Source organism: Hoplias malabaricus, chromosome Y, assembly GCF_029633855.1.
Source record: "Hoplias malabaricus isolate fHopMal1 chromosome Y, fHopMal1.hap1, whole genome shotgun sequence".
NCBI lineage: Eukaryota > Metazoa > Chordata > Actinopteri > Characiformes > Erythrinidae > Hoplias > Hoplias malabaricus.
This window is the reverse complement of record NC_089820.1, coordinates 14,881,303-14,907,167: the sequence shown is the minus strand read 5'-3', so window position 1 is coordinate 14,907,167 and position 25,865 is coordinate 14,881,303. Positions and strand designations below refer to the sequence as shown.

Below are 25,865 nucleotides of genomic sequence, written 5' to 3'. Positions count from 1 at the left end.
AGACCAAATATTGTTTTACCCTTCAAGCAAATTTAAAAACATGAATTTCCCTGAAGAGTTCCAATAGTTTGTATTTCTGAATTCAGCTGCGTTATGGTGCACCTTTGTGGACACAGATGTTCAGTTGTGCAAGCACAGCTTGTATAATCTCCATAGACAAGCATGAAATGAAATAGGATGCTTTGGAGAAGTTGAACATAAGCTTAATGGTCATCCCCAGTGCCAAATATCAGTTAAAGAGGTTTATGGGCCTTCTGCATTGGGCTGTGGAGCAGTAGAACTGCATTCTCTGGAAGTAATGGAGCACCATTCACTACCTTTGGGTTAAGTTGGAGTGATGTCTGTGATACAAAAAAAAACATTCAAAATCACTTCTGACCTCACAGATGCTCTTGTGGTTGAATGTAATCAAATCACTGTTGTATGTTCTTTACATTTCAGTGTGGATTAGTTTGTATTTAGGGCGGCAGGGTGGAGAAGCAGGTAGTGTCGCAGTCACACAGCTCCAGGCACCTGGGGTTGTGGGTTCAAGTCCCGCTCCAGGTGACTGTCTGTGAAGAGTTTGGTGTGTTCTCCCCGTGTCCGTGTGGGTTTCCTCCAGGTGCTCCAGTTTCTTCCCACTGTCCAAAAACACAGGTTGGTAGGTGGATTGGCGACTCAAAAGTGTCTGTAGGTGTGAGTGTGTATTCCTGCCTTGCATCCCAATAATTCTGAGTAGGCTCTAGACCCACTGTGACTCTGGATACGTGGTTACAGATAGTGAATTAATGATGGTTTGTATTTAGGGGTTGTAAAGAAAGGCTCGTGCAAGACATAAATAAACATACTTCTTCTTTATTTAGGTATTCCTGTGATTTCTTTCATAGAATGTATGACTTCCAGAGTTGATAAAATGCTTCTTCTCTCCTTACAGGATGTTGTGAAGGGTGACGCAAAGACTTCCTCCCATTCTCAGAGGGGTGACGTTAATGGATATCAGGTGGTGGAGGAAAAAGATCAGCTCAAATCCCCTCACACCACATCTCATGCCGGAACTAAGGACAACACTCACAAGAAGGACCAGTCCACCAGCGATAAAGAAGGACCAGTCCACACAGCGGAGAGCCTGCTCTTGTCCAAAAAGAAAACAAAGTGGCTAGATGATATTTTGGATGTAGTTCCTGTAAAACCCTCATGGGACATCACTGACCTGGATTCTAAACCTGACGGAAGGCATGAAATGGAGAGGCTCGTACATCCTGAGTTCCGTGACTTAAACTTGATGGAGGAGAACCTGTTACCCTCTGTGTGGGCAAACATCACCACTGGCTTCACAAGTAACACTCGGACTGCCACAGACACCCAGAAAAGCCTTCAGAGGCCTTGGGACCACAGAGGATCTGGCTCAGAGCACCCAAACACAGCCAAGAACTCACATAAACATGGTGATGTAATACTAGGCTCTGATGGGAGGAGGTACCAACTGCTGAAAGGACCTCAAGGACCTGTTGGGCCTCTGGGGAAAAGAGTGAGTAACACCACAGACTCAAATGTTGACTAAATATTAACACCACAGAGCTGAAGATAAATGAAGAGGCACTGGGGTAACATTAGATGGAGGCAGTATTTAGTTTCATTTACAGTTATGTGTACTTTAGCCTGAGGGACTTGGCGAGAAAAGTTTATTTAGATTTTTCGGTGCAATTTTGCAGTTGCAACAAAAACACAATTAAAAATTAAATGAACATTAGGTTGTATTTCTACCTGAAATGACAGCTTCAAAATCATTGTAATGCTTCACTGAAGTGTAGTAGGGAAAATAGAGCTTCTGTCTTTGCTTCCCCAGGTTCAGGACTGCAGAAATTGCATGATGTAACTGTACTGGGAGCTCAGGAGTAACAATACCAATGTATAATATTAGCCTGGATCTGCTGTTGGGCAGTGGTCATTTAAGGGGTTAAGCAATTTATGAAAACCTGAGGTACTTTTCAAATGGTGGCCAAATTTGTGACCACAGTATGGTAAATGTAGCAGAAAAATCTCATAGCAGTGAAACTGTATATGCTCACTGTGTAGGCAGTACTCCTAGTTGCTGTAAGTTTGATTATTGGTGCTTCTGAGGTGCATGATTTCCCAGGTCATATATATTATGAATGTTTGTGAAAATGTTTTCCTCTGCTGGTTAAAAGCTGGATTTATAATAATAATATTACAGTATCACTCTGCTGCTTGAGCCCTGCTGTACAGTATGGTGGGACTGAAACAAGTGGCCATTTAGTTTGGTGGTGGGTTGATGTGCATGGTATGCGAAATATTTATTATCTCTTTGGGGATTTATATTAGCTGTTATTTGCCTGTCCGTCAGTGCTCATGCCACTGAACCAGGTCAGGCTCAAAACCAGTAAAACAACCTTCATTTGTCTTTCTGTTATATACACAAAGCACTTGCATCCCTCAGCCATGTCTAATTGCTGGTTTAGTGTTATTTCTAGTATGTTTTGACTCTAGTTGCTTCGATTTCATTTTTTATATGCAAGTGTATTTTTTTCAGTAATATTTTGGCTTGGAAGATAGCAAGTTATATATGGGATACATTTTCATCTTTCAATTTTCACTCTATAAATGGAATCAAGAGAAATTCAGTCCTGATGCTTTTGCCCCACAAAGCCAAGAGACACAGCCACAGATACTTACATTTGCCGTTCACCAAATTATAGGCCTTACCATGAATATTTACGAAACATGTGACTCATCTTGCCTTTCTGCCTCTAAACAGATCGAATGACTTAGTGAATGGCCTTTTTTGCCAGTGCTTATAGACTGCAATTCAAACCTGAGATTCATTCGTCTAAACACATGCCTCAATGATATTGTCATTAGAGTTTAGTAAGTTCACATTCTCCTGTAGGAAATTTCAAACTGCCCCACTGTGTGAGTTTTTTGTTTAAAGGAGCATACTTATATTCATTCATTCATCCATTCATTATCTGTAACCGCTTATCCAGTTCAGGGTCGCGGTGGGTCCAGAGCCTACCTGGAATCATTGGGCACAAGGCAGGAATACACCCTGGAGGGGGCGCCAGTCCTTCACAGGGCAACACACACACATTCACTCACACCTACAGACACTTTTGAGTCGCCAATCCAACTACAAATGTGTGTTTTTGGACTGTGGGAGGAAACCAGAGCACCCAGAGGAAACCCACGCAGATACAGGGAGAACACACCAAACTCCTCACACACAGTCACCCGGAGTGGGATCAGGCTCCTGGAGCTGTGTGACTGCGACACTATCTGCTGCACCACCGTGCCGCCCCATACTCATTTTACCACAAGAAATAGCACATAATTGTTTAAGAAATTGAGCATATATTATATATACTTTTTTCAGTGGAATTCCAGCTCACATGAGATGAAACATCATATTGTATCCCTGAATGAAACAGTTAACGCTCCATTGAGCAGGTCATGAAAATAGATTCCATTCGATTGTGTGTTAGTAGAATGGCTTTTTCATAATGTGCAGAAAATGGCTGATTGTTCCTTTACTTTAGTTCATGACCATATGACCTCTCAAATCTTGTTGTTTCTCCATAGGGCTGTGCTGGGACCAGAGGATATATTGGATTTAAGGGTGAAAAGGTGAGAATAAACATAATGAGGTGATGATGGTTTCCCAGACAAGGATTAAGCCTAGTTCTGGACTACACAGCATTCTGTATTGTGATTTTACATTAAATCCACATTGAATAATCCTGGAAGTTTTTCAACCAAACTGGTTGGAAAGAATACCATGAAATATCAATTACGACTGAATACTGAATGCACTGTGCTGATTATATTCAATAACATGATCCCCTATAATATCTTAAAAATAATATTTTGACAATACCTTTGGAGTAAATTTAGAATAGCATTGGATATGGTCAATTAGAAATTCTTTTCACATTAGGAATTTTCGATTAAACGACACGTCAAACATCAAAATCCTAGTATCAGTGTCTTAATGTATACAGAATGTTACAGTATTTTTTCAACCAACCCTCAAGACAACTCTGTAACACAAAGATAGATAAGTGATGTGCACGGACAGTGCCGTAAACAAAACTAGAGACATGGAAGGTGAGGATTTTGGGGAGGAGTTCCGGTTGACTTTTGCTCTCAGCATGAAAGCCAGACCCCACTGTAATGGAAGAGTAGGAGGTAATGTGTTGGTGGAGGGATGCAGAGTTTTTGTAACAGGAAACAGAAGGGAGAGAGCAGGATTTATAGCGCCTTTAATGTGTAGGGGGAGGCATTTCGGGCGTGGTCCTTTACCCAACCATAAATTATTTCATAACTCCTTTTAATATGTTTGTTGGAAAAGATTAGGTTGAGAGCTCTAGAAAGATTAGACAATGTCATAACAAAGTTGTTGTTAGAATTTTTCTAGTGTCCTTTACATTACTCAGGACTGAAAAGCAATATGGTAGTTGTGTTATCATGTTATTAAACACTATGTTGGTTACATATTGCCACAATGAATTTTAAATGAAAGTGTTTTGCACAGACATTTCACAGAATAGCGGTGCTGCCCAGTTGTCTTTTCTTATAAGAACATTTAGAATCAGCTGAGTTTCTGATTGTTTCTAAGTACAGGACATGCATTAAATAATGAATGAATCAACTGCAACAGATGTGTCAGACAGAGGTTAAAAATACACTTTAATCTCTCTTATATTTCTGAAGGGCTCTCAAGGTGAAAGAGGACGAGACGGACCAAGGGGGGTGCCAGGACCTCCCGGCCCAGCAGGATTGCCTACAATTTACCTGTGGAGAAACACACATGAGGACTGGGCTGCGTTCAGGGTAGGCTTTACCTCTTTGTTCCTCTGGCCGTAACATGCAGAACCAGATAGAATAAGGGTCATGGCAACAATCTCAGTCCAGTGTTAGAAACTCACAGTTGAGCCAAGATAAAGTTACGCTTTAAACCCCTGTGTAGTCAAAACTTCTGAAAAAAGCTCATGATCTCCTGTTCCACATTACACATGGAGCCACCGCCCTGTGGGCCACGCAGCAGAATGACTGAGCCATGGCTGCGTCCCCACTGGACTCTGCACTCCTCTATTACCGACTGTAAATTTGAACTTTTGCTGAGGCTGCAGGCCTGGCCTTCACTACATGCAAGTAACTGGAAACAGTTGTACATGTTTTGGATAGTGAATGTATTGTATGCATATTGTCAAGTCTCCTTTTCCTGAGTAGTTCTGACGCTCAGTGGAAGTGGTGGTCTGAGCTCATTTGGCACCTCAGGTGAGATCATATAAGTGGACATCCTGTGCTCAAACAGATTAATTTGTCGCTGGCTATATTTCATGAAAATGTTCAGCTGGATTAGAGACAGCATGGTTTTTAACTGTAGCTCAGCTGTATAAGGCGCCCATGTATTCTGGGAAACAAATGTCCCTCGCTTTTGGAAAAAAAAAGATTTTTTTATATTATAAAAATTACACACTGCCAGGTTAGCAGCACACAATAAACCGTATCATAGATTGATGTGGAGAACAGTGGTAGTCTGACAAAAATATGTTGTGCGACACATTTGTGGGCAGATGGTAGATGTTTAGAAAGTTTAGACCAGGAGGTTTAAAGATCTTAAATAAATAAAATAATTAAAGCTTCCTAAACCCTTATTTCGTGTTATCCAATGTAAGTGTAAACACACAGAGAGTGAAGAACACTCAGAGAACTGAAGTGGTAAGTAATGATAGGAATAAGGATTAGTGCTACTTGTGTAACAATTCACATCTCTGCTTTTTATATTGAAAGTGTTTTGTGATAAAAAAATATACATGTAGAAATCATGGACCGTAGATTGACACATGAACAACAAGGGGACAGAGTCAATTGGGGTGCATTTTGATTTGATTACTTACATGAAATGATTGCTGTAAAGTGCTTCAATATGGAACATATGTGGAGAAAAGTATATTTTGCCATTATTTAGGAGAACACTAAAGTCAGCCTATGTTATGATAATTATGCTTTTGGCAGATATGCTCAGTGTACTTGCCAGTGCAAACTGCATGAGGTCACCTTTATATAAGATCGGCTTGTGCTGTAAGATGGTTCTGAGAACACAAAGAGCTTTACCAACAAAAGCACCATCCCTGGCCCTTTAGATTCCAGCATGAACTTTTCAGGGTTTTATGGAATAGGCTTTGAGTAGCCTCACTTGGCTTGTTCACTGAGATCTATTTCAGGGTTGACTTGCATAATGTGTCCTGTCTCTGTGTGTGTGTGTGTGTTCTGTTTAGAAGGCTATGGTTGGTTGGTATTGTGGCAGGTCCAAATGTTCAGCAGAAATTAAGACTAATTTTTCATTGGAGGATAGTAAACCAAGCCTGAGTGTTCCCAAGGTCCTTATGTAGGAAAGTCTTTCCATTTGGTGGCCACATTGGCAGTGCCCCCTGGCAGTTATTTCCACTCATGAAAGAACAAGCTCCTATATTTTTAAACTTGAATTTAAAAGACATTGTTTATAAATAATATCTGCAGTAACTGGTCAAATTGGACAAAATCAAATAGAATCATGGATTATGTGAATAATTTGTAGTGTTTAGCTCATATAACACAAGAAATATGACTTCATTGAAATCATCTCATTGTTATCTTTTTGTAATGAAACATTTAACAGTTGGTCAATGTTCTCTAAGCTCTGACAGTGTCAAATATTCCTGGTATGATATTACAATAGTGAGAGGGTGCATCATTGGGAGGAGAATAGATTTTTCATTGGAGGCAATGGCTTTCATAGTGGCAATGACCACTATATATTGCGATATATACCATCATAATTCCTGCCCTACTCTTACCCTTCTCTGTACAATAAATATCAATGTAGTAGGTGTAATCTGCCCTGATATTGCTTCATCATCATCAAACTCAATGTTTTCTCAAAAGTCCGTTTTCTGAAAGGCCCTTGTGAGGACCCTGTGGGCTTTGACAGATGTGTAGACCTCCTCGTAGCCCCGAGGGTCAGCTGGGTGAGGTCTAGCTCCCCTGCCCTGTCTGAAGCTCACCTTCACTGGCCGCCGGCGCCCTGCAGCCCAATTGAAACCGAGCCAAAATAAACATTGTGTGAGACAGGGGCAACTTGGGCGGTTTAATAAGCTGACCGCTGGACTGTGTGTGCCTCTGTGTGTGAGGTGGTGAACTCCACTTCCTCAGACCACACTGCACAGAGACTCTCTACACTGTCCTCCGTCTGTTATCTCCTACCTGAGCAGCAAGCCAGGCCTCTCCTGTTTACTCTGCCCATTTAACCTAATATATACATTAAAGCAAATGCTGTAAGAAGTTGTATATAAAATAAACCCTTGAGCAAACACTCTTAGATTGTACCAGAGGAAAGAGCTAAGTCATGCTGTAAATTTACATGTTCTTACTGTAGCTAACCTTGGCAATGTTGTATAGTAGTGTGCAAAAGTATATATGTATATGCAAAAGTCTGTAAAAGTATATATAGTAATATATGTGCATAAGCGAATTAGCAGTTTCAGTTATTTTAAGGTATCCTAATTTCTGACATTAAACTGTTAAAACACAGCTTGTATAATCTCCATGAGGCTAAGATCAACAAGCTCAGAGCTGAGTGCTCGTCAAAGGCTTGTAGTGCCTCCCAGCTTTAGGCTGTGAAACAGCATTTGTTGAACAACAGGGAAATGATTCAAAGTGATGTTTGTGATCCAAAACGAATCATCAGACATCAGTACCAGATTTCAATACTGTCTATATGACTAACTATGACTAGCCTTTTCAGAACAGTAGAGGCTGTTCTGGTTAAAAAGGTCCAAAGCCACTGAAGTAGACTATGGAAATCTAATTTATAAAAAGGTCTTTAAATGATGCACTGCATGCCAAAAAAACCTACATACTTTTTATTTAAATTGCATTTAATTATTCATTTATTTTTTTGCAGAGAACTTCATATTACCACTTGCTGGCGGCAGGCTGGCCTGTAAGTAAACAAGCCTGGGATAAGTTTTTACATTGGTACACCTCTGTTACTGGGTGATGTCATTCAAATAGTAATTCTCTGTATTTATTCACAGAGAGCGGTTGGGCCTCCTGGACAAATGGGGGAGATGGGGAGACCCGGACCACCTGTGAGTGTGCACTTACACAAAAGAACAAAAAGGAGCGAAGTTTTACATTTATATTGAATTTAGCATTGATACCCACTATTCCTCACCAAGAAATAATAGAGAGTGATGTTTGTAGTGTTAATGTTATTGACTTTTGTGCTGATATTAAATTTAGCATTTTTGATATTTCAGAAGGCGGATATGCTAGAATATGCAGATGAGCCCTCTAACAATCACTAAATATTTCATTTTGAGCAACCTTACCCTAACCAAAAAGCCCTTTTGGACATAAATTGTTAGTGTTAACCGGTATAGATACACAATCATTTATCATTCTGTAATAGTATAAATCTATTGTGGGCTAAGCATTTTATTTACTATTAAATGTTTAAATGTTTATATTGTAGCATGTAAACATGCATGTCAGTCTTCAGACTGGAAGTGGAAACACAACTAAGTGTCTTGCAAGATTTGTTGAATATTAATAATGACATTATTAATATATCTAATATATGTTTATTTTGCATTCAATTTTGCTAAAGAAAAGGATGGTAATAAAATATAAATTGCATTAGATGAGACAGGCAGTGTCCTTTTGGGAAATAATCTTCAGCCAAATGTAATACATCACAGTATATGTGGTAATTTGTCTTACCACAATATATAGCACATCCAAGTTTTTAAATATTGTACTATTGAGGGACACAATTGTGATGATATTATTGTGTTGTTGGGCCTGTACCAATTCACACATCATGTTAGACATCTTCAAATGTGTTCTTAATTTCCTTATTATGACAGAGCCAAGGATTGCAGTCATTTTTTGTTCTATTACACAGGGGATTCCTGGAGACCCTGGAGAGAGGGGAGCACCAGGGCACAATGGTGACATGGTAATCTGCCTCAATCTGTCACGTACATATTCTGGCTAGTGAGGGTGATATGATAAAACATATACTTTCTTTTATTGTTCTTCTATAATTTTGACATCCCTTGTCATATAATGTATATAAAACTATTAAAATGTTATTGCTAGAAGACTAGCTATGTTACAATAAGCTTAGTAGAACACTGGGTGCTATTATTAACAACTGGATTGGGTTTTGGGCATGCAGTGCACAGTATAGTTTAACATTAGAAAAAAAGCTTGATAGAGTTATTTAAGCAAGAATTCAACAAAATTATATGGAACATATGCCCAGAAATGTTACTGGAGTTGAAAACAAATCTTTTCTGATAGGGCGATCTGGGGCCGAAGGGTGTCAGAGGCCGGACAGGAAGATCAGGACGAGATGGAGAGAATGGATTGGATGGAGAAGCAGGCCCTCCTGGAATATCTGGTCTACAGGTGAGGAACCACCCAAATCCATATTACACCTACCAGACACACTATGTGTTTGGTGGTGGGTCATGTCAATTAGGGTAAGATTGGCGCGCTCTCGCTGATGTAGCGGGGTGTTCAGAATCACCTGGGTGGGCGGAGCTTAACTTAAGCAGCCTGTGACTGTCTAGATCCTGACCCCCATCAAACGTCAAAAGCGAGAAACTTCTGGAGGCGAAAGCGAGACTGAGAGAAGCACAACCGAGAAATGGTGGAATGAACACGAAGACATATTCTTCAAGAATATCAAACTCAAAATAGATGATTATATACAGAAATATTTACAAACCTGTTTTTATAACTCTGAATATTAATGACAGTTTTCTCAATTACAAAATTACATTTATTGGTTATGGATTCTGTCTTTTGGTTCTGGAAATGTAGAACCTATTTTGATGCCATGCAATAGTTCCTGTAGGTGTAATGTGTAGGTAGGTGTTCCAGTATTTTAGTCCATATAGTGTACATAAACATATACACCTGTATCAAAAAGATGAGCAAGTATCTGCATGAGGTTCAGTGCCATCAACTTTTCTTTCCAAATTACTAAGTTCTTAAAAATAAATGGTTATTTGAAAACCATTAAACCATTAAACAAACAAACAAAAAAACAAAAAACAGATTTGGCTCCCCAAAGTAGAGGTTTGCATTCCTGCAGAATGTGTGTGTGAGTGAGATAGTTTGATCAAAATACCACAATGAGGGCAGCAGGTAGTGTCGCAGTCACACAGCTCCAGGGACCTGGAGGTTGTGGGTTCGATTCCCGTGTCTGTGAGGAGTTGGTGTGTTCTCCCCGTGTCCGCGTGGGTTTCCTCCGGGTGCTCCGGTTTCCTCCCACAGTCCAAAAACACACGTTGGTAGGTGGACTGGCGACTCAAAAAGTGTCCATAGGTCTGTTTCCATCTGTGTTGCCCTGTGAAAGACTGGTGCCCCCTCCAGGGTGTATTCCTGCCTTGCGCCCAATGATTCCAGGTAGGCTCTGGACCCACCGTGACCCTGAACTGGATAAGCGGTTACAGATAATGAATGAATTAATAAAAAAAATACCACAAGGATCAAACACCACAGAAGCGTTCTTCCCATGTCCAAACAGCACTGTTCAGAATGACCAGTTTCAGCACCTGTTCCTTTAAATAAGAATAAGAAGTAAGAACAAGCCACAGCTCAGTTCAGCGCTAGAGCCCTGGAGTGAGGAGCAAGTAGCTCTGGTTTTTAGGGCATTTTCTCTTGGTTCTCTTTCTTCTGTTTTGTTTTAACCATATTTGAGCCGTATTGTAATTTCTCAACACTTGTTGTGTTTGTTTGCTTTAACCTCATTTTTGTGCTCTCACATAAATGTGGGTCCAAACTGTATATAGTCCCTCTGGGGTGGGAAAGTTTAAATTACACAGGGTGCAGCACAAAATCAGAACAGCTTGCTTTATCCCATTTATGATCTTGTTTAATAATTTGTGTGTTGGTAAGCTCCAGCTACCCAAATTTGAAAATGCAACTGAAAAAGTCATTTTTCCCCTCATATTTTCTTTGAATGAAAATTGTATTGTTCTTCTAGGGTCCTCGTGGAGATAAAGGAGACTCAGCGCCCCCTGGAGACAAAGGAGATCAGGTTAATAATTTTAGCTCATTATGTGCATTTCTTCAAGTAGAATTCTAAAAAAGTTGTGCATTTGAAGGTCAATATCTTGTTTTGTTCATACAATTAATTCATTTTAATGGATTTGTTTGTGACAACCCTAGGGTTTCCCAGGGGCACCAGGGCCTAGTGGAGACAAAGGAGACCCCGGACAGAAGGTCAGTTCATCCCAGCTTTCATTGAGCGCTTTCATAACGCACTATAATATAGCGCCATAGTTGCATCTAGGAAATACAAAAAGGAGGTATATACTGCCACCTCGTGGATTCATAAATGACTTTCAGTTCTTTCTGTATGAAATGGCAGATCGCATGGTAAATAACGTTCATGATAAGCTACTGGTTATTTGTAATTATTACATTCAATGAATTTTCTGTTTTAGGGCTCAAAGGGAGAAGACGGGTTCTCTGGGCTTGTTGGTCCTCCAGTAAGTAAAGCTAAGCTAACTGGGGACTTCTTTTTTGGCGAAAGAATTTGCCTATACTAACTCATATAATTAAAATAATCTATGTACCCAAAAGTTTGTGAATGATCTCACTGTCCACCTATTATTTACACAGATGGTCAATTGTTACAAACACTGCTTGCATAATCTCCATAGAAAAGCATGGCATGAAACTAGAATTCTCTACAGCAGTTGTACATGAGTCAATAATCTTTAACAATTGGTGCATTCAGCTGTGAAACCGTATTCTCTGGAGCGATGGGGTAACATCTAATAATTTGGAATGAGTTGGAGTGGAGTTTGGAGTCCTAAACTAATCATCCAACATCAGTACCTGACTTTACTACTGGTTTATGACTGAATGCCAATAAATCCTCACAACCGTGTTTCAATATTCAGTCTAAAGGTGTCCCAATAGAGTGGAAGATTCACTACAGCAAAGGGGACAAACTAACTGTTCATATCCTATATTACAGAAGAATTATTCATTCATTCATTCATTATCTGTAACTGCTTATCCAATTCAGGGTCAGGTTACAGAAGAATTATTTGAGAGATAATGAGAGATGTCCACAAACCTTTGGTCATATAGTATATTTTTCTGATTTAATTTGCTTTACTGTTTTTCTCTTCGCTGTAAGCTCAGTATCTTAATAAACATGATATTCACTGTGATCCCTCCTCTACTGTTCTGTTCCTCTTTTAACCAATCATTTCATTTGATACTTTTTTGTTCTTGAAACCTGTGTGTGTGTGTGTGTGTGTGTGTGTGTGTGTGTGTGTGTGTGTTGTCTCTCTGTTTTCTTCAAATGAGGGCCCTACTGGTTTAAGAGGAGTCGAGGGGATTCCTGGACCACCCGGACCTGAGGTGTGCTCTTAGTGCTATCTGTTGGAAAATCAAAAATATAGTGTTTGCTCTTGTGATGATCAGCAGGAAAGCAATTTTGTTTTCTTCCCGCAGGGGGATGCAGGACATTATGGGAAACGTGGTCCTCCAGGAGATGTGGTATACCTTGTATTTATTTATCAGCTTTCACACACTTACTGATGCATCATAGCAATACATAGAACACCAGAGTGCAGCTGAGTAGCATTAAAGAAGGAAACTATGTTACAGATATACCAGGTATGTTAGAGTAGGTCTAGAGAAGATTGTATCTAATTAAAAATATATTTAAATATTGGTTGTGATAGACTTCATAGGAAAGAGGTTTCCTCTAAGTGTATCTGCAGATGTAGAAGGTTTTTAGGCCAGATGAGAGTGAGTACAGGTGCGGAGTATAGGTGATGAACACCTGCTGATAAGTCCAAGAGCCAAAGGACATAACATTTTCTCTGAGTGTTTGATGGCATTTATATGTGTGTATATATATATACACACACACAAAAGTTTAATGAATACATTTCCTGTTAATCATGTGTCTTGATTTTATAGGGCGCTCCAGGTGCTACAGGAATGTTTGGGGCACAAGGGGTTAATGGCTCAGATGTGAGTAAGATATACTTAGTCACTGCCGTATTAAACATATTCATCAGAAATTATCCAAATTTCTTCAACTATTACACGTCATAAATATTCATTAATGCACAACAGACCAAACGATTATTTGATAGATCTTTCCCATCTATCATTATGTGGCATTTTGGATACAAGTTTATGTTAAAATGCCTAATCACTCCAAGGTAATAAATGATTTTCCATGACAAACTACTGTTGGTGAAGAGTTTGTGGCTAATTTAAGATGTTATTTTTTACAGGGTGATGTTGGACCTGCTGGTCCGACTGGAAGAAAAGGCCCTCAGGTCAGTTATATTCTATTTGTGGAAATTATGTGTGTGATTTCTGTATGGAACACTGATTCACTCGTCTGTTTGCTCCTGTCAGGGTCCAGGTGGGATGATAGGAGTCAGAGGTCAGCCTGGTCAACCAGGTCCACAGGTAAATAATGAATTCTAGCATCATATTCAAGGTGTCCGACACTCCATACCGCAGAATCTGTGCACTCCGGAGAAAATAATTAGACTGATACTAGCTATGAATAAATGCTCAATTAGAAACCTATTTAAAATGTCTAGGCTTCTCCACACTGAATACAATACATTTGACCTTTTTCCTTCACTTTAATTATTGTGGCAAGCTCTGTGGATAAAGTTTTTTCAGGATTTTTGTTCTTGTGCTCTCTCTCTCTCTCTCTCTCTCTCTCTCTCTCTCTCCACAAACACACAAACAATCAAGAATTTAAAATTGACGGTTAGGGAAAGATGTACAAAATAATTCTATGTATCTGCAAAATGTTAGTGCTTGGCTTCTTTTTTTTCTATTTTGTTTAAATTTAACGTGTATCATTATTCAGAACATAAAGGGAAACATTAAATACAAAATCAGGTTAAAATTTATAGAAAGTAATAATTTTATAAGCTACAGTTTTTTTAAATATAAACTGTCCCCTAAAAAGGACAGCACAGTGGAGCTGTGAGTGTCTGAGAGGAGTTTGGCGTGTTCTCCCCGTGTCTGTGTGGGTTTCCTCCCACAGTCCAAAAACATACGTTGTTAGGTGGATGTGCAACTCAAAAGTGTCCGTAGGTGTGAATGTGTGTGTGTTGCCCTGTGAAGGACTGGCGCCCCCTCCAGGTGTATTCCAGCCTTGCACCCAATATTTCCAGGTAGGCTCTGGACCCACCGTGACCCTGAAATAAGCAGTTAGTTCCAAGAAATGGAAAATGTTTGTTTTTTTGTCAATTAGAAAATCGATAAAAGGGTGCAAAAATGTGTGTGTGTGTGTGTGTGTGTGTGTATAAGAAGGGGCGAAAGAGAGTGAGAGAGACCGTGTTATTTCTCTCCTGTGGAGGTTTGGATGGGACAACAGACAATAGTACACTTTCAAGTTGCTGCCTGTTGGTGTCTTGTTAAGTCAAGAATGGTGCTGAAATTCAACATTTTCTTCAATAAATCCCTTCCTTGTGCCTGGGTCAAATATTACATCTGTCCAGATGTCCACATTCAATAAAAGACACTGAATCTGCAGCCTCACATATCTTCCTTATCGCTGGAACCACAGTATATACTGTAACATTTTATTATGAGCTTTTTATAGCTTAATATTATCTATTGTTCATTAATCAATATTATCAATATTTAATATAACCTTAAGACATGAAGTAAAATTGATGTAAAGTTGTTCATTTATATTTCTCAGGGACTTCCAGGAAATGATGGTCCACAGGGTCTTAAAGGGGATATAGTAAGTAGTCACACCTGCAGAATGTACAGTTTCTAAAGTTTTCTTGCTATGCCAAGTACTGCAAATATCCAGTAGCAGGTTACATTAGTTTTTACAAAGTTTCCTTTATAAAAGACATGAAAATCATCAAAACATGTAGCTTAATCAGGAGTTCCCTCACAAATTTGTATGATTGTATAATTGCGAGGAACACAAATGTGTGGAATTGACATGGAATTAAAACTGAAGAGAAGATTTTGGAACATTGTGTTGGTAGTGGTCTGTTGGTCTCTTCAGCTGTAAAAGAGATTTTGGAACAATAACAATGTTATACTTGGCTAAATCTACTAGCTATCGTTTTTTTAGGGAAAAGAAGGTCCAGTGGGTAACAGGGGACTTCAAGGCATTGAAGGGCCCATGGTAAGAAAGTGTTTATTTTTTATTATTATTGTTGTTGTTATCACTTTGTGTTTAATTCAGCAGACAGTCCTAGATCAGCTATTAACAGCAGACTCCCATTGTTCTGTAAGTGAAATAAAGGGAACATGAGGCTGTTCTTCTCTGTAGGTGTCACAAGATCACTCCAGTTAAGAACTCTTTACCCAGACTGATGAGCACAGTGCTGCAATAAAACATCAAGTTCAATGCAAGTGTAGTTAAGTAGCAGATGAAGGACATTGATGTTGTATGCATTTGAGAGTCATTCTATCTTTGCTACAGAAAACCATTCCTGTTAACATTTTACACAACCTTGCACTTTAGAGATTTTATACTTCAGAGGAATTACACTAATTTAAAGTGTAATTACATAACTACATTTAACATAGCAAATTAACAAACCATTTCAGCTTTTAAGACCTATGTCCAATGTTTGCTTATTTGTATTAGCTCATTATATTTGACCGTTATTTGACTGAACGTATATTGTCTTTTATAGGGCATGCCTGGTGATCCAGGTCTAAAGGGCTTTGCTGGCGCACAAGTAAGACATTGATGATTGAATTCTTAATGAGGGTCACTATTGTTTATATTTTCTTTTAATGTTATTGTGTGCCTTTCTAATTGATATTAATGTTCTAGGGCAGTAGGGGTCAGGATGGTGACAGAGGAGACCCTGGACCCAAAGGGCAAAGTGTATTAATCTACAGTTCAGTAATTTCCTATCCTATATCCTATATTGTGGCCTATTCATCTTCCTTTGTTGTTATTAGGGCCCAACCGGAGCACCAGGGATAATGGGTCCTCAGGGTGAGGGAGGTCTGCCAGGCCTTGTCGGCTTTCCTGGGGTCAAAGGTCAGCCAGGTCCTCCAGGCACCCAGGTATGATTGAGTAACTCAAAACTAAGGAAGCAGAACAGTAAGGAAACACAAGTGTATATAACGTTTTGCTGCTAGAAGCATGCCTGATCACTAATTACATGTATTGTAAACATGATATCATGGATTCTATGTAATGCTGTCTACAAACACCAGAACATGTCTACATCCATAAACACACTGTACTCTTCTATTAATATGCACAACTGTAATAGCTGGATTTCATATTCATTACAGTTTATTATTGTAACATAATATCTAATGTTTTTTTTAATTGTACTTGCACCACTGTCCCACATCTCTTATTTATTATTGCACATGATTATTAAGTCTATCAGTGTTTTGTTGTACTGTGAATCCCTGTAATAATATTTTGAAAATAAAGTTGAGTTGAATTGCATATGTAAGACAATGATCAAATTTTAGACACTCGATTTGTAGCACAGTCCATGGTGTTCTTCTTTTCCCACAGCTTGTACCTAAAATTGGACCACTGACTTTTCAGACACTTTGTAATTTGTTTGAGTGGGATGATATCTGTTTTTCCAGGCACAGGTCCAGTTAATTTAAAGGAGCAATCACTCATTTTCACATTTTAAATTATACTGACACCTAGTGGCCTGGATGAATTATAGATTGTGTACTAAACCAATATTAAACATGGCTGCCCCATGTAAAGGACACATACTATGAGGCAACCATGGCCTGTGGTTAGGGAACTGGGCTTGTAACTGGAACATCCCCAGAGCCGGCAGGTCATGACTGAAGTGCTCTTGAGCAAGGCACCTAACCCCCAACTGCTCACCAGTTGCTGTGGCTAGAGCTGCCCAACACTCCGGGACATGTGTGCTCACTGCCCCCTAGTGTTCACTAGTGTGTATATATGTGTTTCACTGCATGGATTGGGTTAAATGCAGAGGAAAAATACCTCTATGTGCAAGCACAGTGGCAAATAAAGTAATTCTAATAAACTGGTTCAATTATGAACTGCACAGCAATATTTCAAACATGACTGATTACAAATGTGTAATCACACATATATTGGATATACAAATATTGGAGAGTTATTTTTTAGTTACCACTATTTCTCAGTATTATTCTGTCATAGATGGTCTGCCTAATTGAAGCCAACTTTGAAAATATTAATAGATTAACTGCTGTAAGCTTTTCTATAAGTACATTTTTGTATTTATATAAATATTTTACTGAAGCTCACTTAGAAGCCTTTGGTGTTTATTGGTGATTATTCCCTTTTTACTACCTCATCAGGGTGAAGATGGTGAAGAGGGTCCCCAGGGAATGATTGGAAAGGAGGGTCAAAAGGTTGGAGAGGTTTATAACTTTCAGGTGGAACAATAGAAGGCCAGTGTCATTTGGAAAAGAACTTAGCATTTTAGACAAGACCTTACAAACATACTGACTGAGAATTTCTCTAAAAAAAAATCTATGGTAGAAATTATTTTTCTGTTTTGTGTTTTCATTGAGGATCTCTGCATTTTTGTTTCATTCTTTAAGGGCAATAGAGGCACACTTGGGAACGATGGCAGATCAGGACCCAAAGGAAAACGAGTAAGAATTCCAGTTTCATTAATTAATAAATTCATTCATTCAGGATTTTCTGTGACCGTTAATCCAGTTCAGGCTCATTGTAGGTTAAGAGCCTACCCAGAATCAGTGGTCGCATGGCAGGATCACACCTTGCAGGGTGACAGTCCACTACCAGTTTCATTTCCATATATTCATATTATAGTTTATATTATAATAAACCAAGTATATTATTCCATTTTACCACAGACAGGCAATGCTTAGTCTGTTTTTTGGAATTGTGTTTGTAATTAAAATATCCTTGAATGTACATGTGGACCTTGGATGACTACTTGGATGATGGCTTCTTCACTTCCAACCATCCAACATTTCATGAATGACCACAACAAATTTCTCCATCCACAGGGGAGAGCAGGACAACTCGGGCCCCCTGGCATTCACGGACTGCCGGTAATTCTCTGAATTTAATTTCAAATTGAGCAGGTAATATGCATTGTATGATGTTTCCTGGTATGTGTTTTGTCTCTTTTGGCAGGGTTTGAGAGGCCCACCAGGGACAGAGGGAGCAGACGGAAAGCCTGGTACACAGGTTCCCATTTTATAAATTATCACCATATTTATAAATTATCAACTATATTCAAACAAACTGTTTTAGTCTGTCATACATTTATGCTCAGAAATCATAAACAAGATCAAAAACCCTTCTCTTACAAACAACAAGTAAACAAAATCATATTTGACATGGTACTGTATGTTTTATCTTGGTTATTTCTGTGAAGCAGCATAAATTGTTATGCTGTTAAGAGTGCCTCCTTGAGGATAATATGCAGACTGCTAAATGGGAGTGAGTTGGTTAGTCGGTCACTTCATTACCTGTACTCCAGGCCCTTCAGATGGTCTGCAGCAAGTCTTCAGAAATTTCTGGGAAATAAATACATTTTACAACTTATTTTATAACTTTTAAGACTGTGAGAATTCAAAACAGGTTTGCATCATATATTCGCCATGAACTGGATCATGTTTAATTGATATTGTTTTAAGAATTGAACACACTCTTTGCAGTAACAATGTGAGTTCAAACATGTGCCAAATGAGTGGTGATAGGGGAATATATTAATGCTTGTGATATTTAAATCATGATGGGTTTAAACTAAACTGACTGTGTAGCTTTGCATCCATATATGTGCAAAAAAATACAGGAAATGGCATTTAAAACTATTTTTCTATTTAATGATTCTTAAATGTATGTTTACACATTTTCTGGTTTATTACCACAATTAAATCTTCAAAATATGTCTTAGTTAATTTCTTTCTGTATATGATTTGCAGGGTGGTACTGGCTCAGTTGGAAGTGCAGGGGAAAAAGGAGCAAATGTGAGTCATGACTTGTAAATGTCTTACTGCCCTTCCTTAAACTTGTAAAACCACTAGTTAATTAATGAGATTGTAACTACTTGTCTGTAGAAGTGTCAGGAGAACCTTTAAATCGCTTTGGCCAGGGCACTCAGACAGTCAGTCTCGGGTCTTCTGAGAGTAGAGCAACACATTATAGAGGGATGTAAATGTCACAGAGAGGTGACAAGATCAGAGTCAGTTAAACTTAACAAGGCCCTAAACATCCAGAGAACCTTGTGAACTCCCTCAGTGACCTGGGCTCTGTGCTTGACCAGGAAGATTTGAAAGATATAGAAGGAACATTTGATGTCTGTATAATATTGCCATATCAATTTAATGGATCTTATCTGGTGTATATATTTGTTTGAATGAACCACAAAATATAAACCCTATTTCCATAAAATTTGAGATTTTTGTAAATTGTAATAAAACTCTTTTGAAACTTTGTTTAGCTGACAGGTGTAAAAGAAAATATTTCCTATTTTAAATAAAACTTGATTGTATTTTGTAAATATAAACAAAATAAAAATGTAATTCCTTCAACACACTCCAAAAACGTTGGGACGGAAGTGTGTTTACAACAGTGTTAAAGCACCTTTCCTTTTAAATACTCTTTTTTCTCAATAGTTTTAGAACTGAGGTTCAAGTTCTTGCAGTTTTGCAAGTGGAACTTGCACAATCAAAAACGTTTCACAATAGTATGTTTTCTCATGCAGTGCAGTGTTATCATATCCAAAATCTGTGGATATTTATAAAATACAATCTCAATGAAATCATAAGAAATATTTCTTTGTAGTTTTGTCAGTTAAAAATAACTTGCCCTAAACATAACCCTACTGTTAATAAATGTTAAAATGTCTGAATTAATTTGAGGCTGTTTTTATAAGTTAAACAATGCCATATATGGCAATGTCACATCCATATTGCAATTTTTGGAAATTTTAGGGTCTCAGGGGCTCAGCAGGAGAGGCTGGACGAGGAGGACCCCCTGGATCACCGGTAAATATTACACTATGAAACATTCTTTCATTTATTATCTGTAACCGCTTATCCAATTTAGGGTCGCGGTGGGTCCAGAGCCTACCTGGAATCATTGGGCGCAAGGCGGGAATACACCCTGGAGGGGGCGCCAGTCCTTCACAGGGCAACACAGACACACACACACAGACACACATTCACTCTCACCTACGGACACTTTTGAGTCACCAATCCACCTACCAACGTGTGTTTTTGGACTGTGGGAGGAAACCGGAGCACCCGGAGGAAACCCACGCGGACACAGGGAGAACACACCAACTCCTCACAGACAGTCACCCGGAGCGGGAATCGAACCCACAACCTCCAGGTCTATGGAGCTGTGTGACTGTGACACTACCTGCTAACTATTGTAATAAAAACGTTTCCTACACCACATGTAGCTTTGTAGAAAAAGCATGAACTCATTCAAATTTGATCCCCTTTGGATAATCTGACAAAAAAATAACAGTTAAATGCCTGCATACAACTGAAAAAAATCCTAATACAGTGTATTTAACTAGCAATCTTTAAATAATGTACAGATTGTTAAACTAATTAATATTCATAATATAGTATAAATTAATCTGACATTATAAAATACAAAGTATGTGACCTATAGTATAAGTCTAAAAACTAAATATTTTAACTCCATTTCCAGATGAAGCACGTATTGGTAATTATTTAAGCACATGGGTTACATTTGAGGTATCTGTTTAAATTTCCTGTGTTTTTTTTTTATTATTATTTAGGGTCTTCCTGGGCGACCTGGTCAGGATGGCAGCCCTGGTCCTCCAGGAGAGAGGGTAACAATGCATCAGAGATTAGTCTCTACACAAACCATATGATCTCCACTGACCTTAACTGTTATGTTAACAGTGGCAGTGTCACACTTATGTTAATAATGCTAAGTCTTCTTGTTCTCTGAGACCTAACTACGTTAAATGTATCTACATGCCATTTTATCAAAAACACTTTGATAAAGAAAAAAGAAAAAACATCAATTAAACATTCATACACTTGGATTAGGATGTTTTAGTGTGGAATTTTATGGATTTTTTTTTCAGGGTTTATCTGGAAAGCCAGGTGTTTTAGGTCCACAGGGACCTGTTGGGATATATGTAAGTACTTTCATAAAAATCAGCTTTAACTCTGTTGTTTGTGGACTGCGTTGTTAGTGTGGTCTAAAATTGTGAAAATGCACTGAAAAACTTTATTTTAATACCTTGAACTAAATGGCAAAATTTAGCATTTTGTATACACTGAAATGAGGAAAATTCACTAGTAAAATTAAGAAATAAATATTTAAACATTCTGCATTATTTCCACATTTTTCTAGTTCACTGTTAAAATGTAATCTCATTTGTGACATTAAGCATTGTACCACTGTATGGCCACTGTAAAAATATGTAGTCTTATCTTTTTATTTGATACTTGTGTTCAGACATTCTGAAGGATATCCAGAGTACTCATAAAGAGGTTCTGATCAAACTTATGAGTTCATGGACCTCAAGCACACGCAGTCAGAACAGAGACCGAACATACTGAAATTCATGCAAATATTTATTATTATTAAGATTTTTTTTGCTTAATGAGAATTAAATTCCAATAAATGTTCTTAGATATTTGGACATCACTGTACATTGTGAACCACTTGGAAACATGTGCCTGTGCCCCTACAGTTTTTATCCTAATCTTATTATTGTAAACTTGCCCTAATTGTCCCTCTCAGGGTTATCCAGGGGCTAGAGGCTTGCAGGGAAGACCTGGCCATATAGGAGAGAGGGTAAGAATTTACTGATGGAATCCTATATAAAATATTCTGTATTGCTTACTTTATTAATTACTTGATTAACGCATTTAGGGTGAACCTGGTGTCAGAGGACCATTAGGCAAACGTGGAGAGAGGGGACCGCCTGTAAGCTGAACCATTTTTCAATTATGTATCATCATTTGTGACACTTATATCAGAGGTCATGTGGATAGAATCATTTCATTTTATTGGCTTTTAGGGTCTTCCAGGCCCGCCAGGTGAGAGAGGCCTTCCTGGACCTCAGGTATTTCTTTTTTATCTTCTACACCATTAATAGAAATGAATAGGTATTAAACCTCAACAGAAATTACAACACTTTTGTAATTAAAGTATTTTTACATGATTTAGGGTCGTCAAGGTGAGATAGGAGCAGCCGGCATGCAAGGACCGCCTGTAAGTATCTCCTCTTGCACATGATCCATAAGGGAAGTCTCTGGCATTTCTAAAGAGTGACTACACACTCTTTGTTTGTTAGTTTGTATTTTAATAAACAGATGAATTGTACTTTTTTGCAATAATAAAATATACCATTCATTCATTCATTCATTGTCTGTAACCGCTTATTCAGTTAACGGTCATGGTGGGTCCGGAGCCTACCCGGAATCACTGGGCGCAATTCAGGAACACACCCTGAAACACACACTCACTCACACATTCACACAGATGGACACTTTTGAGAAGCCAATTCACCTACCTATGTGTGTTTTCGGACCGAAGCAAAAAAACATACCAGCTCAGCTTAAAAGGTTTAATTTGTTATCATCATAATATATTACTGTCAGTTATTTTACTCTATGCATGATGTGTGTGCGTACAATGACACATCATGTTATGCAAAATAGTGAACTGGTGTTTATGTCCTCCGACGATGCCTTCTTGTGCTGCACTTGCACTGCGGAATATAAAACTAGGTACGCATCTACTTACCCATTTTCTTGCTGCTTTCTGTTACAGTGCATGGGTTCCTTTGCATGGGCCTGTTTCTGTATTTATGGAAACTAAACACCTGACTACAGCAGCTCTCCAAAAGGCCCCTGTCATTTCACAGCATTTTTCAAAGTTCAGCAAGGGGTAGAATTAGCTGTAGCTTATGTGTGTATATACTCTATAAGCTGAATATGCATCTCTTGCATTTTAAACAGATCCTGTGCAGAATTATTGCAGAGTTGTATCCAACAATTTGGACACTCTTGGTCAGATTTCATGTTGTATTCATTTTCTAATTGAAAAGAAATTTTAACATTCCCTGCATTTCCTGTACTACTGAAAAAATAAAATAAAATTTAAAAATGTATGTCCCATAATATTCATATATTTTTCACATACTCTATGCCCCCTCTCTCTCTATTATTTGATATTAAAATAATCAAAGATGTGTTCTCTGTAAAGATTTGATTAAATGTACCAAAACCTTTGCCAAAACCATTTTTGTACCAAATGCTTTTACATTTACTTTAACATGTACATTATGGGATGTTTTCCCAGACAGGGATTAAGTCTAGACCTGGACTACACGGCATTTTGAATTGTGATCTTCCATTGAAAGGAGGATTTAGCTCAGGATTAGGCTTTATCCGAGTCTGGGAAACGACGCCTATGTCCACAGGGTGGCGCTACTACACTGATCTCTTTGTTTGGTGACTTTATCACTGGTAATATAACACATCGGAATTTTCAGGGTTCACCAGGCCTACCAGGCACTGTGGGTATAATCGGGAAGCCAGGCCCTCCTGGCAGTCCAGGACCTCAAGGGTCACTTGGTAAAGAAGGACCCATTGGCTTGCCAGTGAGTGTGTACAACTTGTTTCACTCATTATACTTATCAGACTTCATTATATTTAAAGTTGCTATTACAAACCATGTAGCAACAGTGAATATTATGAATGTTACACCAGAATTACAATCATCTCCTTGTTTGTCAGGGCACACGAGGAACTGATGGCACTCCTGGAACATCTGGAGAAAAAGGAGATAAGGTAAAGAGGTGTATTTAATGATTATAAGACCTAAAGTAATAAAATTATATTTTATGCCACAAAGAATTGTTTTTTTTAACAGGGAATTCCAGGACCTCCTGGGGACCCTGGTTATGTTGGGCTGGATGGACAGCAGGTTAGTCAGGGTATAATAAATCAAACAATATCCAATACCTAGTTTTACTGGTTAATAAATAATGATTTTAAATAATGTGTGCTGTTGATTTAACAAATTCATGCAATCAAGGAGAATCTGAACAAAACATTGTTCTTCAAACTCACTCACACCTACTACTTTATAGAAAAACTAAAATTATCTTTTATTTATCGAGTTTGTTTTATATTATTATATTTTGTATTTACTGTGATTATATATCACTGTATACAAGCACCATTCTTACGGAGAAGGCATTAGTTTAAATATATATAATTATCTAAGGTGTCTAAGACTTTTGCACATTACTGTATATATCATAAAAGAGGCATTCCAATGCACCGTGTTTTTATCTTGTCTCTTTTCTTAAGGGTTATCCTGGCCCCCCTGGATTAGAAGGACCACCAGGGAAAAAAGGGGAGCATGTAAGTGTGTCAAAGAAAAAGACATTGTTTTTTTAATTCTGGTTTATGAATGTGACATCAGCCAAGATTTTAATATCTCACCTAGAAGCAGTAATTTTTTTCCACCCTAAGCATTTTTCTTCTGTTGTGGGTTAAGCTGGTATTTTACGTTGTAGGGTTCAGCAGGACCTGTTGGAAAACTTGGACTGAAGGGCCCTCCAGGAGAACCAGGACAGCAAGGCTCTCCAGGGATGCAGGGAGAGTCAGGACCAAGAGGCAAGGAGGTCAGTCTCTGAAGCATGGCCACTGTTGTAATGAGAGTCCAAAAAAGAGGGGTTAAATAGGCTCAGATCCCTAACAGCTTAAACTGTTTATGGGTCCAATGTACTGAGACTTGAGGGGTAGTCTTAGAGACTGAAGACTCAAGATTTTGCTTGATTTTCTCACTCACTCACTCACTCTGGAATTGGTATTTTGTTATTGCAGGGAGCTGCAGGGCTTGTGGGCAGTGTTGGTGACCCTGGCAACAAAGGACGGAAGGTACAATGATTTTCTAAGAGTGTTGTCGTATGTTTGGGTTGATTTTGTTGTATTCATTCTGCAGAAAGTATACTCTCTTCTTAGGGTGACACTGGGCTGCAGGGTTTCCCTGGACTTTCAGGGCCTCCTGGAGTTTTTGGAGCCAGAGGAGAGAGGGGGTCAAAAGGTGATAAAGGCTTCATTGGACTGCTTGTGAGTTTCCAGCTCTTTGTGCTAATAATATTATTCCATGCATTTTGCCAGTTCCATATTTTAAATGGCAATCTGCTTGTGCCCATTCCCTATTTCCAGGGTCAGAATGGACTAATGGGGAAGATTGGCCCACCAGGCCTAATGGGCCTAGAGGTACTGGCATGTTACACACAATGAGAATGCAATGAGAAGGATGTTTATAGAGGTCTCTTTTCTAATTTGCAAATTTGTAATTGGATGCATGAAGGGTTTGATAGGATCAAGAGGAAGGCTTGGGGCAGATGGACCACCAGGGCCAAAGGTATTTATTTTTTCACTCTTATACTGCTTAATTATTACCTGTTAACAAATTGCCTTTACAACTATCCTAGAAAACCCCCTGTAATAAAGACAGAAAAATCTGTGCATTCATAACTGTGCATAAACATGTTTAGCTTTAGAAACCATGCTCCTGACAGATTCAGCAAAGCCACAGTCCAAAAACACACGTTGGTAGATGGACACTCAAAAAGTGTCCGTAGGTGTGCGTGTGTGAGTGAATGTGTCTGTGTTGCCCTGTGAAGGACTGGCGCCCCCTCCAGGGTGTATTCCCGCCTTGCGCCCAATGATTCCAGGTAGGCTCTGGACCCACCGTGACCCTGAATTGGATAAGCAGTTACAGATAATGAATGAATACCAAACTTAGGGGGACATTCACAGAGACCTGATGTCCAGATGTTACTGGTAGA

General features: G+C 38.7%; 1 protein-coding gene across 1 annotated transcript in view; it reads left to right on the top strand.

Moving 5' to 3' along the window:
* The window catches only part of LOC136678937 (collagen alpha-1(II) chain-like), a 68,149-nt gene that overhangs the window by 33,218 nt on the left and 9,066 nt on the right, over positions 1-25,865 (top strand). The window contains exons 7-47 of the mRNA XM_066657135.1: positions 914-1,507; positions 3,577-3,621; positions 4,708-4,827; positions 7,943-7,981; positions 8,076-8,129; positions 8,948-9,001; positions 9,349-9,456; positions 11,042-11,095; positions 11,227-11,280; positions 11,505-11,549; positions 12,382-12,435; positions 12,529-12,573; positions 13,003-13,056; positions 13,326-13,370; positions 13,453-13,506; positions 14,765-14,809; positions 15,155-15,208; positions 15,726-15,770; positions 15,869-15,922; positions 16,000-16,107; positions 17,374-17,427; positions 17,620-17,673; positions 18,055-18,099; positions 18,185-18,238; positions 18,979-19,023; positions 19,990-20,043; positions 20,811-20,864; positions 21,126-21,179; positions 21,791-21,844; positions 21,923-21,976; positions 22,071-22,115; positions 22,220-22,264; positions 23,550-23,657; positions 23,794-23,847; positions 23,930-23,983; positions 24,373-24,426; positions 24,582-24,689; positions 24,892-24,945; positions 25,030-25,137; positions 25,237-25,290; positions 25,385-25,438. Coding sequence (XP_066513232.1) covers positions 914-1,507; positions 3,577-3,621; positions 4,708-4,827; positions 7,943-7,981; positions 8,076-8,129; positions 8,948-9,001; positions 9,349-9,456; positions 11,042-11,095; positions 11,227-11,280; positions 11,505-11,549; positions 12,382-12,435; positions 12,529-12,573; positions 13,003-13,056; positions 13,326-13,370; positions 13,453-13,506; positions 14,765-14,809; positions 15,155-15,208; positions 15,726-15,770; positions 15,869-15,922; positions 16,000-16,107; positions 17,374-17,427; positions 17,620-17,673; positions 18,055-18,099; positions 18,185-18,238; positions 18,979-19,023; positions 19,990-20,043; positions 20,811-20,864; positions 21,126-21,179; positions 21,791-21,844; positions 21,923-21,976; positions 22,071-22,115; positions 22,220-22,264; positions 23,550-23,657; positions 23,794-23,847; positions 23,930-23,983; positions 24,373-24,426; positions 24,582-24,689; positions 24,892-24,945; positions 25,030-25,137; positions 25,237-25,290; positions 25,385-25,438 — 2,985 coding nt within the window. The remainder of the gene's footprint in view (positions 1-913; positions 1,508-3,576; positions 3,622-4,707; positions 4,828-7,942; positions 7,982-8,075; positions 8,130-8,947; positions 9,002-9,348; positions 9,457-11,041; positions 11,096-11,226; positions 11,281-11,504; positions 11,550-12,381; positions 12,436-12,528; positions 12,574-13,002; positions 13,057-13,325; positions 13,371-13,452; positions 13,507-14,764; positions 14,810-15,154; positions 15,209-15,725; positions 15,771-15,868; positions 15,923-15,999; positions 16,108-17,373; positions 17,428-17,619; positions 17,674-18,054; positions 18,100-18,184; positions 18,239-18,978; positions 19,024-19,989; positions 20,044-20,810; positions 20,865-21,125; positions 21,180-21,790; positions 21,845-21,922; positions 21,977-22,070; positions 22,116-22,219; positions 22,265-23,549; positions 23,658-23,793; positions 23,848-23,929; positions 23,984-24,372; positions 24,427-24,581; positions 24,690-24,891; positions 24,946-25,029; positions 25,138-25,236; positions 25,291-25,384; positions 25,439-25,865) is intronic.